The sequence below is a fragment of the Miscanthus floridulus genome, chromosome 3, assembly GCF_019320115.1.
Source record: "Miscanthus floridulus cultivar M001 chromosome 3, ASM1932011v1, whole genome shotgun sequence".
In the NCBI taxonomy this organism is placed as follows: Eukaryota; Viridiplantae; Streptophyta; class Magnoliopsida; order Poales; family Poaceae; genus Miscanthus; species Miscanthus floridulus.
In genome coordinates, this window is record NC_089582.1 from 26635238 (window position 1) to 26651035 (window position 15798).

The 15798-nt window shown below is 43.6% G+C and overlaps 1 protein-coding gene across 1 annotated transcript; it reads left to right on the forward strand.

Moving 5' to 3' along the window:
- The first annotated feature begins 1277 nt into the window (after positions 1–1277).
- Positions 1278–3479, forward strand: LOC136543362 (pumilio homolog 1-like). Its single transcript, XM_066535832.1, has 6 exons — positions 1278–1795; positions 1898–2039; positions 2135–2242; positions 2506–2718; positions 2849–3160; positions 3264–3479. The coding sequence occupies exons 1-6, from the start codon at positions 1278–1280 to the stop codon at positions 3477–3479; spliced, it is 1509 nt and encodes a 502-aa protein (XP_066391929.1).
- The last annotated feature ends 12319 nt before the right edge of the window (positions 3480–15798 follow it).

Sequence of the window (15798 nt, forward strand, 5' to 3'; positions counted from 1 at the left end):
CTATCCAAAAGAAAAGAGTAGGAGTTGATTGCTCAATACCCTTTTTCTTATAGTTATAATGTTCTTCAAAGGTCCCATGAACCATGACAGTGATTCTTCAAGCTACCCTATACTACATGGCCAAGGTTGTCCTAATGGCAAATTTTTTCTTTGGGTCAACATTATGTTAGTATATAGGCTAGGTCCAACAAGTAGAAAGTTTAGCCCAAGCTAAGACAAAATAAGCTCGGCCCAATGCAATAATGAACCGTGGCTAGGGTTTGTCTATATAAAGCGCCCCCCTTTTCCATTCATGAATCACGCCCACCCACCGCCGACTTCGCCGCCGCAACACACCTACTCCCCCGATCTACTAGTGCCTCTCCACCAGATTTTTGCTTTGGGATACACCAAGGTCGTCTTTATTTTTGCACAAGTTAACACCATGACATCTTTAATGATGACACGAGGTAAATCATTATCTATTACACTATCCTTTGCAAAGACTGAAACTTGGAATTTGATGAAATTTATTTTTATACGAGAGGTGATTGCTTATTGTCTTGCTTGTTGGGAATAAATAGATCACTAGGGAACTATAATTTTCATCAAAGCGCTAATATTGAGGTCCGCTTCACGATTCTAGGGAAAGGATCTTTCCCTAGGATGCTCTACAAACATTGGGGAACTACAAAAACCGTAGGCTAATGTGTCGATTCCAGTAGTGTACGCCGAAGGATTCACGATGGTGGTTTAGTATTTGAGCATGATGTGCCCCTATGGTTTTTCTACCCAAGGGACTGGGATCCTAGATCTAGCCAAATGGTGGAGGTAATCTGGCCCCACTGGCCACCAAGATCTAGGTTCGGTATATTGCCTCATAAGAAAAAGTATTATATTTGACAATAGGTTTCCATACATACTGTAGGGCGTTCTATTTTGCTTTGCATGACATAACTCTGTGATGGTGAAAAAGAAGCTGGGATTTAATTCTGTTCTATTATGGGAACTGTTGATCTACTTTACCAAGTTGAAGTTTTCCTTTATTTGCTAATTGCCTTTGATCCAATACTGGATATGACTCATTGTGCAGTGTGAATGGTAATATTATATACTAACAAGTATGCTTGCTAGGCATCAAGACTCAGTTTCTCGTTATATGTGGTACTGAACCATTGTTGTTTCCTCCTCAGGTTGATCCAAAGGCGACAACAGCAGTGCAATCGCGTCTCCCTATTCAGGCCAGGAGTCAACTACCAACATTTTATCATGGAGGCATCCATTCCTCTTCACTAGCAATGGGTGCACAGGATACTGGCTTGAATGCCCATGGCCAAATGAGCCCTGCTGGAAACCTTGTGCTTGTTCCTGCTCCTGCTCCTGTATCAGGTGGTCAGATTTCAGGTGCTCCAGGGAATGCCGAGCAAGACCTCGAAGAAGATGCACCGCTGAGCCAGGATGCCATAAAGAGATATGAACATTTGATTTGGGTCCAGGTGGCATATTTTCGTGTATGCCTCGACCCTACCGTGGCCACTTCTGGGAGACTCGTCCAGCAGGCTATGCAAGACCTGAAGAACCACTGTGCTTGTGATGCTCTGGTGGCACATTATGAGAACAATCCAGCAGAGGCTGATACTACAGTTATTCGGCAACAAAGTACTCACTCTGCTGGCTCCTCTCAAGTGCAGCAGCATTATAGAGCCAGAGGATTCAACAATGTGATTCCTTCTGTTAACCAGCAGGAAACCGTGGCTCCGGTGATGAGCCCTACCTTGAGTCTCATGGACATCAAGGGCAAAGTGGCAGCTTCCTGGTGTGCATAACTGTTTACTGTCAGCTGCTTATATAGATCAACTTGCATTGTGAGTTGTGACTTATTACCTTTTTTTTTAATTACTGTATGTTTGGCATGCAGTGCTGATCGCAAGTGGAGCCGCTTTGTACAGCAGGCGATTGAGGTGGCAACACCTGAAGAGGTCGTTATGGTTTATAAGGAAATTATGCCTTGTGTGCGCACGCTTGCTGTTGATATGTTTGGAAATCATGCCATCCAGAAGGTAAAGTTTCTCGAATTTGAAGCACTAGGTCATAAGTTGGGCATGACGTATGTCCCATAGAAATTACTGACTGATTATCTTTGTTTCACCTACAGATTCTTGAGCATGGACCAAAGTCCTGCAAACGAGAGATCATCAGTAATCTGATTGGCCATATGTTACCCCTAAGCCATGATAAGTACAGTTGCAGGGTGATACAAAAGGTAAACCGGCTAATGTTATTTCAGATCGATTCAGAAATGATTTGTACTATGTGCATACAGTTATCTGTAACTCTGAAGGTTGCACATGGCTTTTTATTTTCCTGATTTTTAATGTTCATATGCAATTATGCATTGCTAAGACGTGTGCATTTAATCATTTGTATATTTGTCAATTGTGATGTTCTTTTGCAGCAGTAAGTCTGAAGTGTATCACTGATAACTCATCTGGCTTCTGTTCATTACATTTGCTGTCTCTGTTTCAGGCTTTTGATGTAGGGGAACACAATCAGAAGGTTGTGATGGCCAAAGAGCTCAGCAGCAAAGTGCTCAAGTGTGTTCGCGACCAGTTCGCGAACCACGTAATCCAGAAGTGCATAGAATGCCTGCCGCCGAAGGATATCCACTTCATCCTCCAAAGCTTCTGCGGCAGGGCCAAGGCACTGTCCATCCATCCTTACGGCTGCCACGTCATCCAGGTTTGCTCATTGACCTATGTGTCAGTTTCTCAGTGCTATGTCATGATTGTCATCTGATTCAACTTGAAATCTGATTCAGTTAATTATAAAAAAAAAACTGATTCAGTTTATCTTCTACTACCATTCCCAGAAAGTGTTGACCCGTTATAAAGACCAAGAGATCTACCACACGCTGACAGCAGAGATTATGGAAAACGTTAACAAGCTGTCAGCGGATAAGTTCGGGAACTACGTGGTGCAGCAGCTGGTAGAGCACGGAGGCCACTCTATGCGGTCCACGATGGTGAGGAATTTTGCCGGGCGCGTGGTGAGCATGAGCTACCACAAGTTCGCCTCCAACGTGGTGGAGAAGTCCCTGACCTTCGGGAGCCAGGAGGACCGGCGGCTGATCGCCGACGAGATCGTCGGCGCAGGCGGTGGCCAGCACTTCGACCATCTCGTGGTTGGTGACTAGCATTGTCACAGACTTTTTTTCCTTTATTTGACCTTCATTCAGTGCACTAGCTGTTTCTCACTCATATCATGCTATGTTATATATGGTGCAGGATATGATGATCAATCCATACGCGAACTTTGTAATCCAGAAGATGGTGGTGACGGCGGAGGAGCAGCAGGTGGCGTTGCTGCTGGACGTGGCAAGTAGCAACGCGACCAGCCTGGCGAGGTACCCGCATGGAAGGCACGTCATCGATTCCATGGAGAAGTTCCTTAGCGGCGCCAAGGGTGGTGTCCACGCAGACCCTGCCCGCTGCCGCCGATGATGAGCGAGGCAGGCACCTGTCTGCTTAGCGTCTTCTTCAGTATACTGAGTTCGTCGGCTTAGCTTCTCCTTTGTATACCTCTGGTCATTGGCAACCAATGAATGAAGAAATCAACCAATTTTCGAGCTCTGTGTTTATGCTGCTTCTGTTTGCTGTTGCCTGTAGTAATCCTGCAACTCATCAACACGGTCGTCAGCAGGTTGTGCCGTTGTGGTTGCACTCACTACGGGATACAGTAGCTTTGCCGAGTGCCAAGAGCACTCGGCAAATGATCAAAGACACTCGGCAAACGCTTTGCCGAGTGTAACACTCGACATACAACACACGGCATTATTTTATTGGCAAACAGTAGTTTGCCGAGTGTTTTTTATCGCGCACTCGGCAAATAGTTTGCCGAGTGTCAATACACACTCGGCAAAAAGAAACTCTCGACACAAAAATGATAACGGGATGGCACGGTGACGACGATTTTGCCGAGTGCACGACGGAAAAACACTCGGTAAAGTTTCTCAAGTTTACCGAGTGTCAAGCCCGAAACACTCGGCAAAGTTTGTAAACTTTGCCGAGTGTCATCTCCAAAACACTCGGTAAAGTGCTAAAGTTTGCCGAGTGCAAGACTAAAACACTCGGTAAAGGTTATAAATTTTGCCGAGTGTCAAGACCAAAGCACAGTATCGGACCGTAATGAAAATTTTCAAAAAACAATGCCGAGTGCCCCAGATCCTGGCACTCGGCATACTCCTTCATAGCCCAGTGGTTAGCACCCCCGGCCCTCACCCTCGCGCCGCACACAACCACACGCCGCCAACCCCCGCCCCACCGTGCCCCGCCGCGCCCCACCGCACCGCGCCCCGCCACCGGCACGGCATCGCTGCCCCGCCTCGGCGCTTCCCGCCCCCAGCGCCGCCCGCCCTCGGCGCCCCGCCCCGCCCACGGCGCCGCCCGCCCCCGGCACGTCCCGCCCCCAGCGCCGCCCGCCCTCGGCTTGTCCCGCCCCCGGCGCCCCGCGTGCGAAGCTCTCTCTCGTGGCGACGACTGGACGACCGCCGCCGCCCTTCGCCAGGTCTTCTTCGGGCCCTTCGCCGGCAACGAGTACGCCCACCCCTTCTCTTCCCTTCCTGCTACGCGAAACTAAGCATCCAAACCTTTACCCAATATTTAGCAGAGCTTGATGCACGAATGGATTTCGAGTTTGGCAATGAACAAGGTGGTGATGCTAGTGGTTGGGATGGTAAAGACGAAGGTGGTGCCAATAATGATGGTGGAGCACGTGTCGGGGATGAAGATGATTTGGAGGACATGATTCGAGCCCTTGGACCAAAGATTTTACTAAATAGCCCGAAAGGTCTAGAAAATTTGGAACGAGTGACAAAAGCATCAAAGGAGACTGTATATGGTGTTGAAAATGGTTGTCCGACACATTGGACATTGCTACGTTTTGTGCTTGAGCTGCTCATCCTGAAGGCTAAGTACGGGTGGTCAGACTGTAGTTTCAATGATCTATTGCATCTCCTGTCATGGGTGCTGCCACAACCAAACTCAGTTCCCGCCAACACATACCAAGCGAAGAAGGTCATAAATCAATTGACAATGGGGGTTGAAAAAAATCCATGCATGCCCCAACCACTGTATACTTTTTCGTGGCGAAACGTTCAAGTCACTAGATAAATGTCCCCAGTGTGGGGCCAGCCGGTACAAGAACAATGACCTTTACGGTGGGGACGAAGCCTCCACGGGGAAAAAGAGGAATAAGAAGGGTACAAAAAAGGTGGTACAAGAATCTCAGCCCCCAGAGGATACTCCATTAGGCAACGATGCAAAGCAGAGAAGAATTCCTGCCTTGGTAATATGGTACCTGCCAGTGACTGACTGCTTGAGATGTATCTTCCTAAACCCTAAAGAAGCCTCACTCATGACATGGTGGGATGATGAGCGTAAGGTGGATGATGATAAGATTGCACACCCGGCTGATTATAGTCAGTAGCAAAGGTTTGATGAGAAGCACAAAGAATTCAGTGATGACCTAAGGAATGTACGGTTTGGCTTGAGCACCGATGGAATGAATCCCTTCAATGAGAGGATGAGCGACCACAGCACATGGCCAGTGATCTTGACCATGTACAACATCCCAACATGGTTGTGTTAGAAGAGGCAGTACCTTCTCCTCACTATTCTTATTTCTGGCCCTAAACAACCAGGCATTGATATAGACGTGTTCCTCGAGCCTTTGATGCAAGAAATGGAGAGGCTATGGAGGCATGGGGAGCAGATGTACGATGCGTTCCAAAAGGAGGACTTCATATGTAGAGCAATAATATTTGTTACTATCAATGATTACCCCGCGCTGTTTGCTTTGTCTGGATAGATCAAAGGAAAGACGGGATACTTGGTTTGCTTGGATGGTACTACATGGGTGTACCTGGATGCATCCAAGAAGATAGTTTACCTAAGGAACCGACGCTTCTTAAAGGCAAGTCACAAGTACCGCAGCAAATTGTTCTTTAGATTTTATGACAACGCCCCGGAGATTGAACCCCCTCAGAAGAGACATCATAATGGAGAACACATGTACAGAATGGTGAAAAACATACGTGTCGTCTATGTAAAGAAGAATCTGGATGGGACAAATAGAGATAGAAGCACACCTCCTATCGAAGGCATACCTTTCAAGAAACAATCGATCTTCTTTCAGTATCTGTCTTATTGGCTAGACTTGGAGGTCCCCCATGCCATTGATGCTATGCACGTGCAGAAGAATGTCTTTGAGAGTCTCATTGCTACCTTGATGGATACAGGCAAGTCAAAGGATGGTTTGAAAGCATGAAAAGACATGGTGCAGCTAAACGTGATGCCACAGCTTCACCCGGTACCTGAGGCTAATGGAAAATACACTCTGCCCACGGCGTGCTTCAACCTAACACCAGACGAGAAGAGAGCTATATGTACTTTCCTGAGGGGGATCAAAGTCCCGACTAGGTTTTCAACCAATGTGAAGAAGCTAGTGTCGATGAAGGACTTGTCAATAACACACTACAAGGCTCACGGTTGCCATGTGATGCTGATAGTGTTTCTACCTATTGCAATCAGGGCTATAAAGCCAGAGTTCTTGAAAATAGCCATCATCCGCATGTGCTACTTGTTTTCGAAGATCTCACAGAAGACGATTGGCAAGCAAGAGCTGAGTGACCTACATGAATTTGTGGTGGAGACACAAAACCAACTGGAGATGTGTTTACCTCCTGCTTTTTTTGATATAATACCACATCTCATGATTCACATGGTTCATCAGATACAGGCGTTGGGCCCTTGCTACTTGTATGAAATGTGGTCCTATGAGCGGTTCATGTCGGTTCTAAGTCGATACGTGCATAATCGAGCATACCTAGAGGGCTCCATGATAGAGGGTTACAGTACTGAAGAAGTCATCGAGTGCTGTCAAGAGTACCTAAAAGTATAGAAAGGGATTGGTAAACCCGATTCTCGTCACAAGGGTAGGCTGGCTAGGAAGGGCACTAGTGGTAGAAAAGTGTTCATCGACCATGATTACAAAGAGGTGAGTCGGGCGCATTACAGTGTCTTGCAGAGTACACAACTGATGCAACCATACATTGATGAACACTTGACTATCATTATGGCGGAGAGAAATGGCCGTTCGGATGACTGGGTTATGAAACAACACAAGCAACGACTAACTACATGGTTGAAAGACCAAAACATACCGCTTGGAGAAACCATAGACTCTATTACCATCAGTAGGTTGGCGGAGGGGCCATCGAGACAAGTGACATCTTGGAATGCTTATGACATCAATGGGTATACGTACTATACCCACGCAAAGGATAGTAAATATGTGAACCAAAACAGCGGCGTTCGAATAGAGGCTCTCGATAGATTGGGGCGAAAGATTCAATACTTTGGCATCATTGAAGAGATATGAGAACTTGACTATGGAAGGGATATAACGGTGGCCCTATTTCAATGCCGCTGGATCAAACAACACCAACTGAACGAGATCGGATTGAGAGTCCTGGACCTCAAGAATCTAGGCTACCAAGATGACCCTTGGGTGCTCGCTTCACGTGTCGCACAAGTTTTCTATATGTCTGACCCACAAAGTAACCTTCCCCCGAAGAAGAAGACAAAGCACGTGGTTGCCTCTGGGAAACAGCACATTATTGGAGTTGATGGCGTGGACGATGTTGAAGCTTACAATAACTACGATGAGATGCCGCTATTCACAGACTTTCCTACGAAGATCAGTGTTGTGGAAAAGAACCTCGCCAAAGACATAATGCCATGGAAACGAAAAAGTGTCAAGGAGAAAGTCGTTACAGCGGGCTAGCTAGTTGTTGAACGTGGAGTGTTTGTATAAGTGTGTATTTGTAAGACTTCATTTATGCATGCGTGTGAGACTATATATTTATGTACATGTGTAAGACTACATATTTTTGTATGTGTGTGAGACTATATTTATGCATGTGTGTGAGACTACCCTTTGCAACATCCAGATGACTTTATTTGAACATCCACTCCATTACTACTAAAACTTTATGAAATCACTTAACACTTTATGAAATGAAGAAATGACCAAAATAAAAGTAGGAGATCTTGACGAGTTATACAACTTTTATATTCATCACCTTTACAGCTGAAATCATTTAGTGTTTGAAAATCAGGTTTGAAGCTGTCATTTTCTGAAATTTAAAATTTAAATTATTCAAAATTAGTAACAAAGATAGATGACTAGGCTAAAATGATAGAGCATGATTTTAGAAAATTTTAGGAAAAAACCATCACATTTGGAGTTAGTATGAGGGAGAAAAACTAGTTACAAGTTTCAGCCACAGATTAAAAAGAGAAATCACACTTGTTCATCATTGATCATCATTAACAGTTGTGATTTCTCTTTTTAATCTCTGGGTAAAATTTGTAACTAGTCTTTCTCCCTCGTACTAACTCTAAATGTGACGATTTTTTTCTAAAATTTTCTAAAATCTTGCCCTATCAAGTTAGTGTGTTGATTTGGGCATTCTTTTCATTTGACAAAGTTTGAGCACTTCAAATTTTCAAATTTAAAAAAATGGCAAGTTCGAACGAGATTTTCAACCATTAACTGATTTCAGCTTAAAAAGTGATGAATACCAAAGTTGTATAACTCATCAAGATCTACAACTTTTATTTGATCATTTCTTCATCTGACAAAGTGATAGTAAACATTGTTCACAAATCAACATGTTTCTCGTATAGTTCATGAAACTATGAGTCATACGTGAATTTATGAACAATGTTTATAAATATTTTGTCATATGAAGAAGTGACCAAAATAAAAGTTGTAGGTAGTGATAAGTTCAACAACTTTTATGTTCACGATTTTTATTGTTGAAATCATTTAAGATTTCAAAATCTTGTTTGAAGTTGTTATTTATTGAAATTTAAAATTTCAACTATTCAAATTTGGTTAAATAAAAATATGATCAATATAAAAGTTGTACATATTGATGAGTTCTACAACTTTGGTATTCATGAGTTTTTCATCTGAAATCATTTACTCTTTCAAAATATTATTTCAAGTTGAAATTGTTTGAATTTCAAAATTTGAATCGTTCAAACAATGTGACATGACAAGATGACCAAAATAAAAGTTGTACATGTTGATGAGTTATACAACTTTTATGTTTACAACATTTTTATTTTATTTTATTTAATGTCATAAAATTGTAGTTGAAGTTTTAAAATTCAAATTTTTAATTTTTATTTTTTGTTTTGTTTTCTATATTGTTTTGACTACAATTGTTTATATATATATTTCTTCATATATATAATAATACAAAATATTATATTTGTGCATATACACAATTATTTTTATATTACTTTGTGTTTTTATGATATAAAAAATACAGAATTAATAATTTAAAAAAATTGAAAATATTTGTAGGGGCGGTTGGATCAGAAACTGCCCCTACAAATGCATTTGTAGGGGCGGCTGGATCAGGAACCGCCCCTAGAAATCATCCTGAGTATAAATTGAAGGGCGCACGGGTGTTAGCCTGTTGGGCGCTCTCTTCTTCCTCCGACGCCGTCAGGCTGCCCCGTCGACGCCGCCTCCTAGACCTGTCCCGACGCCGCCCGCGCCCCTCCCCGTACCCGCGTGCCCCATCTCTGCACCCGCACGCCCCCTCCCCGCACCTACGCCCCCTCCCCGCACCCGCGCGCCTGCTCCCCGCCCTAGGGTTTCCGATCGGTCGGCGGCGCTAGGGTTTTCGACCGGCCAACGACGCGAAGACGAGGGCCACGTCCCCGCGCTAGACCACGGCCATAGCCACGGCGTGACTCCGCCGCCTGGGTACGGCCACGGTACTGGAGGAGAGCGACCGCGGTACTGGAGGAGAGCGGCTCAGCCAATAGCTAAATAATCTTGCCGAGGTACGTCTCCTGCTACCCACCTCTGTCCATTCAAAGCACATATGCTCAACAAGTGTTCAATGATTTGCCTCTATGAGATGATTGTTGAGTTTGAACCTGAATCCATGCCATCTACGAGGACGTGGATGACTTTCGCCATGGTCTACTGAATCCATGCCGCTGTCTAGTCCAATTTGGTTGTATACATTTTGTGTTGTATACAGTAATTTTAACAATTCTACTGTGTTGCAAAGGTGAAGTCAGTTTTGAAATCAGAGTGCAACATTTATAGTAGGAAACTTTTGCTCTATCGGTTGTGCAAAATTGCATCTGTCTGGAGTCCTGTCCTTATTGGGTCTAGGTAAAATTGAATCACTCTTAATGGAAATGCAATGTCCATTTTGTTTTGGGAAGAAGAGCGGCTATTATAGAAATCATATCCCATTTTCTAGTAACGCTTCATGTTATAGCTTTGCCTCTATCAAAACTGATGGTTTGATATGTGTATATACTTGCTTTACTGGTTGACAAACTAAACTAATAGTTTCTACTTGTAGTCAATCATGTGTATATTTTTATGTGACCAATGGCACTGCATTATGTCTCTTGCTGTAAGTAAAACTATATTGTTTGACACGACACAATGAATTGGTATCATTGTTTTTGTTTCTTACTCACGCAGAGCTAGATATAATTCATTTTCCTTAATTGTTCTGTTAATTCTAGGAGGGGGAAACTTCCAAATTTCTTAGAAGGGACTGAGGGAGTATCTGTATTGCTGATTTGTATTTTCTTTTAGCTAATAAAAAGGTGGAATCTGAATCTGATGGTACATATGGTTTCTTACTATGCTGTATGGATAGGGAAGATAGATATGTTCCGGAATCTTAGCTTGACACTTAAATTAGTTGTCTCCTCTTTTTTTGCCTCTTCTGGTGTGTCCTAGGTTACAATGGTAAAAAATATTGCTGCTACAATGGCAAACTGGACATATCCAGTTAGGATTCTTCTTAACTTCTAACACATTCTCACCATACCTGCATCAGGAACAAAGTGTCAATCTAGAAACAAACTAACTGTCAAGTACAGCCTTGCATGGAGAAAAGAAAACATAGCTCAATTTCTATGAAAATATAGCTTCTCAAATGAAAGACTTGTGATATGTAGTTTTTATTGTAAGTCTAATTAATGTCAGTCTTGTGTGGGCAATCTATATAAAACATTGTCCAAGTAAATATGGTTTGACTTAGGATAAACTAGATAAACCGTAAATTGGAAAATACAACTAAACTTCTAGAGGTAAAATTTTAATATCTGCATTGGCTCTTGAGTTGTTTATATACCCATATACATTATGTTGTCTTGCTCTGTATATAAGTCTGCATTTGTTGTTGTTTTGCATGTTGTTCTGGCATCCTTTGCATGTGGCATTGTGGCCTCTGGCTATGACCCATGTGATCTATCTGATCCAATCTAACCCACCAAACAAGACAACATGTTTTTGATCCATCTAATCCACCTAGATACACCTAGACCCAACTAGCAAGCTGTAGCAATTCAACCCACATAACCCACCCAAATCCATTTTAACTCACCCATGCACAGGCCTAAGAGCATCTATCATATCACAATGCCAGAGTTCTAGTCAGCCAAGTTGGCTCAGATGGTATGTATAGTAGTATTATACTTGAACACTTGTAGTACGAAATCATGTATGTATGCAATGCGAACAGTCTAGATTTTGGTCAGAACTGCTATCGTTCTACTGTCCTACTACTACTCTACTACTCCATAGTCTCTACTCTCTACTACTATTCTCTCTTACTATGTGGCTGGTGGCTTATAATCTTCTCTGTACTATTGCTACTTATTATCTTATGTCTTCTATCAACTCTTACTACTAGTGGCTGCTGGTTGGTCTCCTACAACTCCTATTACTACTACTTGCTACTCCTACTACTACTCTACTACTATACTGTCCTCCTGCTCTTCTCCTACTACTCTACCACTCCTCTTCTACTACTACTCTCCTCTACTCCACTCTACTCCTCTCCTCTCCTAAGCAGCTGTTGCTTTTTTTTTGCTACTTCTACTACTTCCCTACTACTACTACTGTTTACTACTTCTACTTCTGTCTTCTATCAACTACTTGTACTTCTGTCAACTAATTCTACTACTTCCCTACTACTACTGTCTACTACTTCTGATTGTCTGATCTGCCTATCAGGTTCGGAAGATATTAAGCATATGATGTTCATGTGTGATCGAGCAAAGTCAGTATGGCAGCTGTTGCTTTTTTTGGGAAGCAGCACCTGCTTTTTTTTTGCCAAATCTCCCCTCTCCTCTATTTTTGTCATCTTTCCTATCCTCTATGTTTGGCAAGCAGCAGCTGCTTTTTTTTACACCTTTTCCTCTCTATGTTTGTTAAGCAGTTGTTGCTTTTTTTTTGCCAAATCTCCCCTCTCCTCTCCTCTCCTTTGTTTTGCCGATGATGAAATTGTCCAAGTCCATACATTATATGGAATATGAGCTGATGATCAAGAACTTGTGAGGAACTTGGCATCATTAGCAGCCGCCCCTACATTACCTTCTCCTCTCTTCTCTATTATGATGCCTTGATGCTCCAAGTTCATGATCAAATGATGATTAACATGTTTCTGAGGCCTCTACTACTGCTACTACTCATTTTTTTTATATATTATTGTTTTATAGGACTACTTTGGTTTATAGACCTGTTTTATTTCTTATACCTTCTCGCGTACCTAAAGCACACTTTCTTGCATCTAACAAAGCTCAAAATAATGTCATGGACACCAGACAGTGCAGCCCAATGCCCCGAGCATAATGAGCAGCCAACCTATGAGGAGCAAGCACTAGAGGACCAGCTAACTCAGGAGCAGTTCGATAATGAGTTAGAAAATGATCTAAAAGTGATGCTTACTCAGGAGCAGTGTGATGAGGAGGAAGGGGAAGCAGAAGGAAGAGCAGGAGAGGCTGCTGAAGGTGAAGAAGAGGATGATGATGATGATGATGACTCAGAAGAGGGATATGAAAGTCTCGATGATCCTTTCCCACGTGAAGCCAGAAGGAGGCCAACGGAGGAAGATTTGGACAAGAATTTTGACCCAAACGAGGAGGTAGGGAAAAAGCCTTAGCTTGTAAATTTTACTAAAGCTTTGGCTGTGTTACCTCTGCTAACACTTTAACCTATCGTATATACAAGTCCCTCCTGAAACACGGAAAAGACGATGTCGATGTCCACGACATCTCGCTGGACAAGACGGAGTAGAGAAAAGGAAAGCAGAGGCAATAGCCACAGAGACGGATCACGATGCCTCTGCTCCACAACCTCAAGACACAACCATGACTACCAAGCCTAAGAGGAAACAAGGGGATAGAAAAGGAAATCTATATCCAGATAAGGCATGCTATGTGATAACAGAGATCGGGCCAGTAGGGGAGATCCTTAAGCCGAAGGAATTAAGAGGACGACTCCGTAATGCGATCGAAGCCCTAGTAAGAGATAAATTGAACCCAGCAATCCCTAACTGGAAACAGGTACTAGAGAACAAAAAGAATGAACTATGGGATAGGCAGCTGAAGCTTAATTTTAGATTTCTGAAGGGTAAGCACGAACTGGTAAAAAATGCTTTCAGGATGATGGGAGAGTCATTCCGACGTTGGAGGTCAGAGCTCAACACGAAGTATATCCAAAAGGGGTTAACTCCCTTCAACGAGTTCAGCAAAATAACTCCTAGTCAATGGGAGGAGCTCGTGGCTCAGAAGACTTCACCGGAGGCATTAGAGCTCAGTACCCGTAACACTGAGCTAGCAAAGATGAACAAACACCACCATCATCTAGGCCCCAGTGGCTACTATGCCAAGGAAGAGCAGTTTAGGAAGATGGACGAAGAGGCCGCAGCGGTTGGGAATATCGATGTGACAAATTTGAAGGTACGCTCAAGGAATTAGATATATACGAGGAGTACAGAATCATCCGGTGGTAATCTTAAGTTTGATAAGCCGGAGACCCAAGAGGCAGTATCAAGGATACTGAAATATACTGAAGACAAGGAGAAGGGTTCATTCAATCTTTCCAAAGAGAGGGACGAGCTTAGCCTTGGCTTGGAAAACAAGGAGCACATAGGCCGCACCAGGGGGCTAGGGAAAAGGACGACCTGGAAGCAAGGATTCGAAAAGGATAGGCACATGTACAAGAAACATGGCAGAGACTGGGAGACTAGTCTTGAGCTCCAAGTGAAGGCTCTAGTTGCGAAGGCGTTGGAGAAGCAAGGACTATCTACGGAGCCACGGATATTAGTGACACCGCCGGGAGAACTGGCATTAGTTGGTAGCCCTCCAAAGTTCCTAGCAGCCAAAGTTCCACTGCAACCACAACCCCCGTCGATCGCATACGGGAACCAACTAGTTGCACCTTGGTGTTTCTCAGCGGCCGACAGAACACTATGATGGAGGTGGCAACGGGTGTGGCACATCCTCGCAGTAGCTTACACCATAATAATAAGATACCGCCGGACTACACTAGGGTCGAGGTGCATACAGTGAAGCCTGAGTTCATGTAGTGGAGGATAGACTACGCAACTTTCGAGGGGCTGGTGTTACTCGAAGACGTTATGGGGTAGTTCATCCTCTGGCACAAATGGGATATTATATTGACTGCTTCTTCGCCACCTTCCCCTCTCCCAAATTTGGAGCGAGTTATTGAGGTCGGGGAGATATTTTCACCGTCTCATGACCACCATATTCCTGAGATGTCACATTCTTCCCCGCCTCCTAGCGAGCATGTGCCTGATAAGATGCCACAACCTTCTTCAGCTCGTACCGAGCAAGTGCATGATGAGATGCCACAGCCGATACATGAACAACGAGTGCCTCCTGAAGAAGGTGACACACAAGAAGATGAGGACGTGCCTGAATGGGAACTTCAAAAGAAGCATCCAATCACCATAAGGCAGTTTATGTTCCGGTGAAAGACGTCTCGTTGGTGTCCAAGTGGTTTTTCTATGACCAGTTTAAGCCTGAGAACCAAGTTAAAAAAGTCCCATCACGGGGTTTTGAGGAGGCCGTCACTAGCAAACTCCACCAAATTATAAAGCAGTATCCAAATGTTGATGCCATCAAATGATCAAAGAATTGCCTAAAAACATATGAAAGAGGCAAGCCCTTCCTACCAAACCGGGACATCCAGCGCCTACCACTTGGAATGAGAAGGTTCCATGATTGGTACTTGTGTGTTCTCCCAATGAGCATAGATCTCATACAAGCATGCTTTCCCACCGGCACATTTGGAAGCCCAGCCGAGAAAATTGTCTTTGACTTCAATGACATGCACACATGCTTTCACCTGAAAGAAATGGAGATGAATCTAATTCGCACGTGGTGCCTGTAAGTCCTTGTCCTCCTGATATGATATAAATGTAATCTTTGAATTTTGTTGTAATTAACCCACGCCGTGATTTGTAGAATGCAAGTGCACATTATCAAACAAATGTCAAGTGTGAGAGCCGGGTATCTAGACCCTCAAGCTATAGCCCAAACAAATTTTAATTACCCTAAACGGTGGACACTGGATGCCAAAGAGCTAGCTGCTGCAATGACTCTTCGGGAGAAAGAGCGCATCCGTACGGTGAAACTAAGGGAAGAGTCGCTTAAGGTTGCGGCATACATTGCCCTGGCTTTCAAAACTCTCCAACAACACTCTACTATATGTCTACCATACAACTTCGAGTAAGTTCAACTCTATACTTAAAGCTTTGTTCGATATATTTTATTCGATGTAAAAGAGCTTATCTAGTTCTATGATTAAATCCATGTAGCAACCACTGGATTTGTATAGCCGTCGATGTCGGGAGGAGCATGGCATGGGTCTTTGATTCAATAGATAGGGACCCGGTGA

Bases quoted from the DNA above. Each gene is read 5' to 3' on its own strand.
- LOC136543362 (XM_066535832.1), top strand. From the start codon at position 1,278: ATGGGTGCACAGGATACTGGCTTGAATGCCCATGGCCAAATGAGCCCT. The intron at 1,796-1,897 runs GTGTGCATAACT...TTTGGCATGCAG, and splicing joins GGCAAAGTGGCAGCTTCCTG to TGCTGATCGCAAGTGGAGCC. The intron at 3,161-3,263 runs GTTGGTGACTAG...TATATGGTGCAG, and splicing joins AGCACTTCGACCATCTCGTG to GATATGATGATCAATCCATA.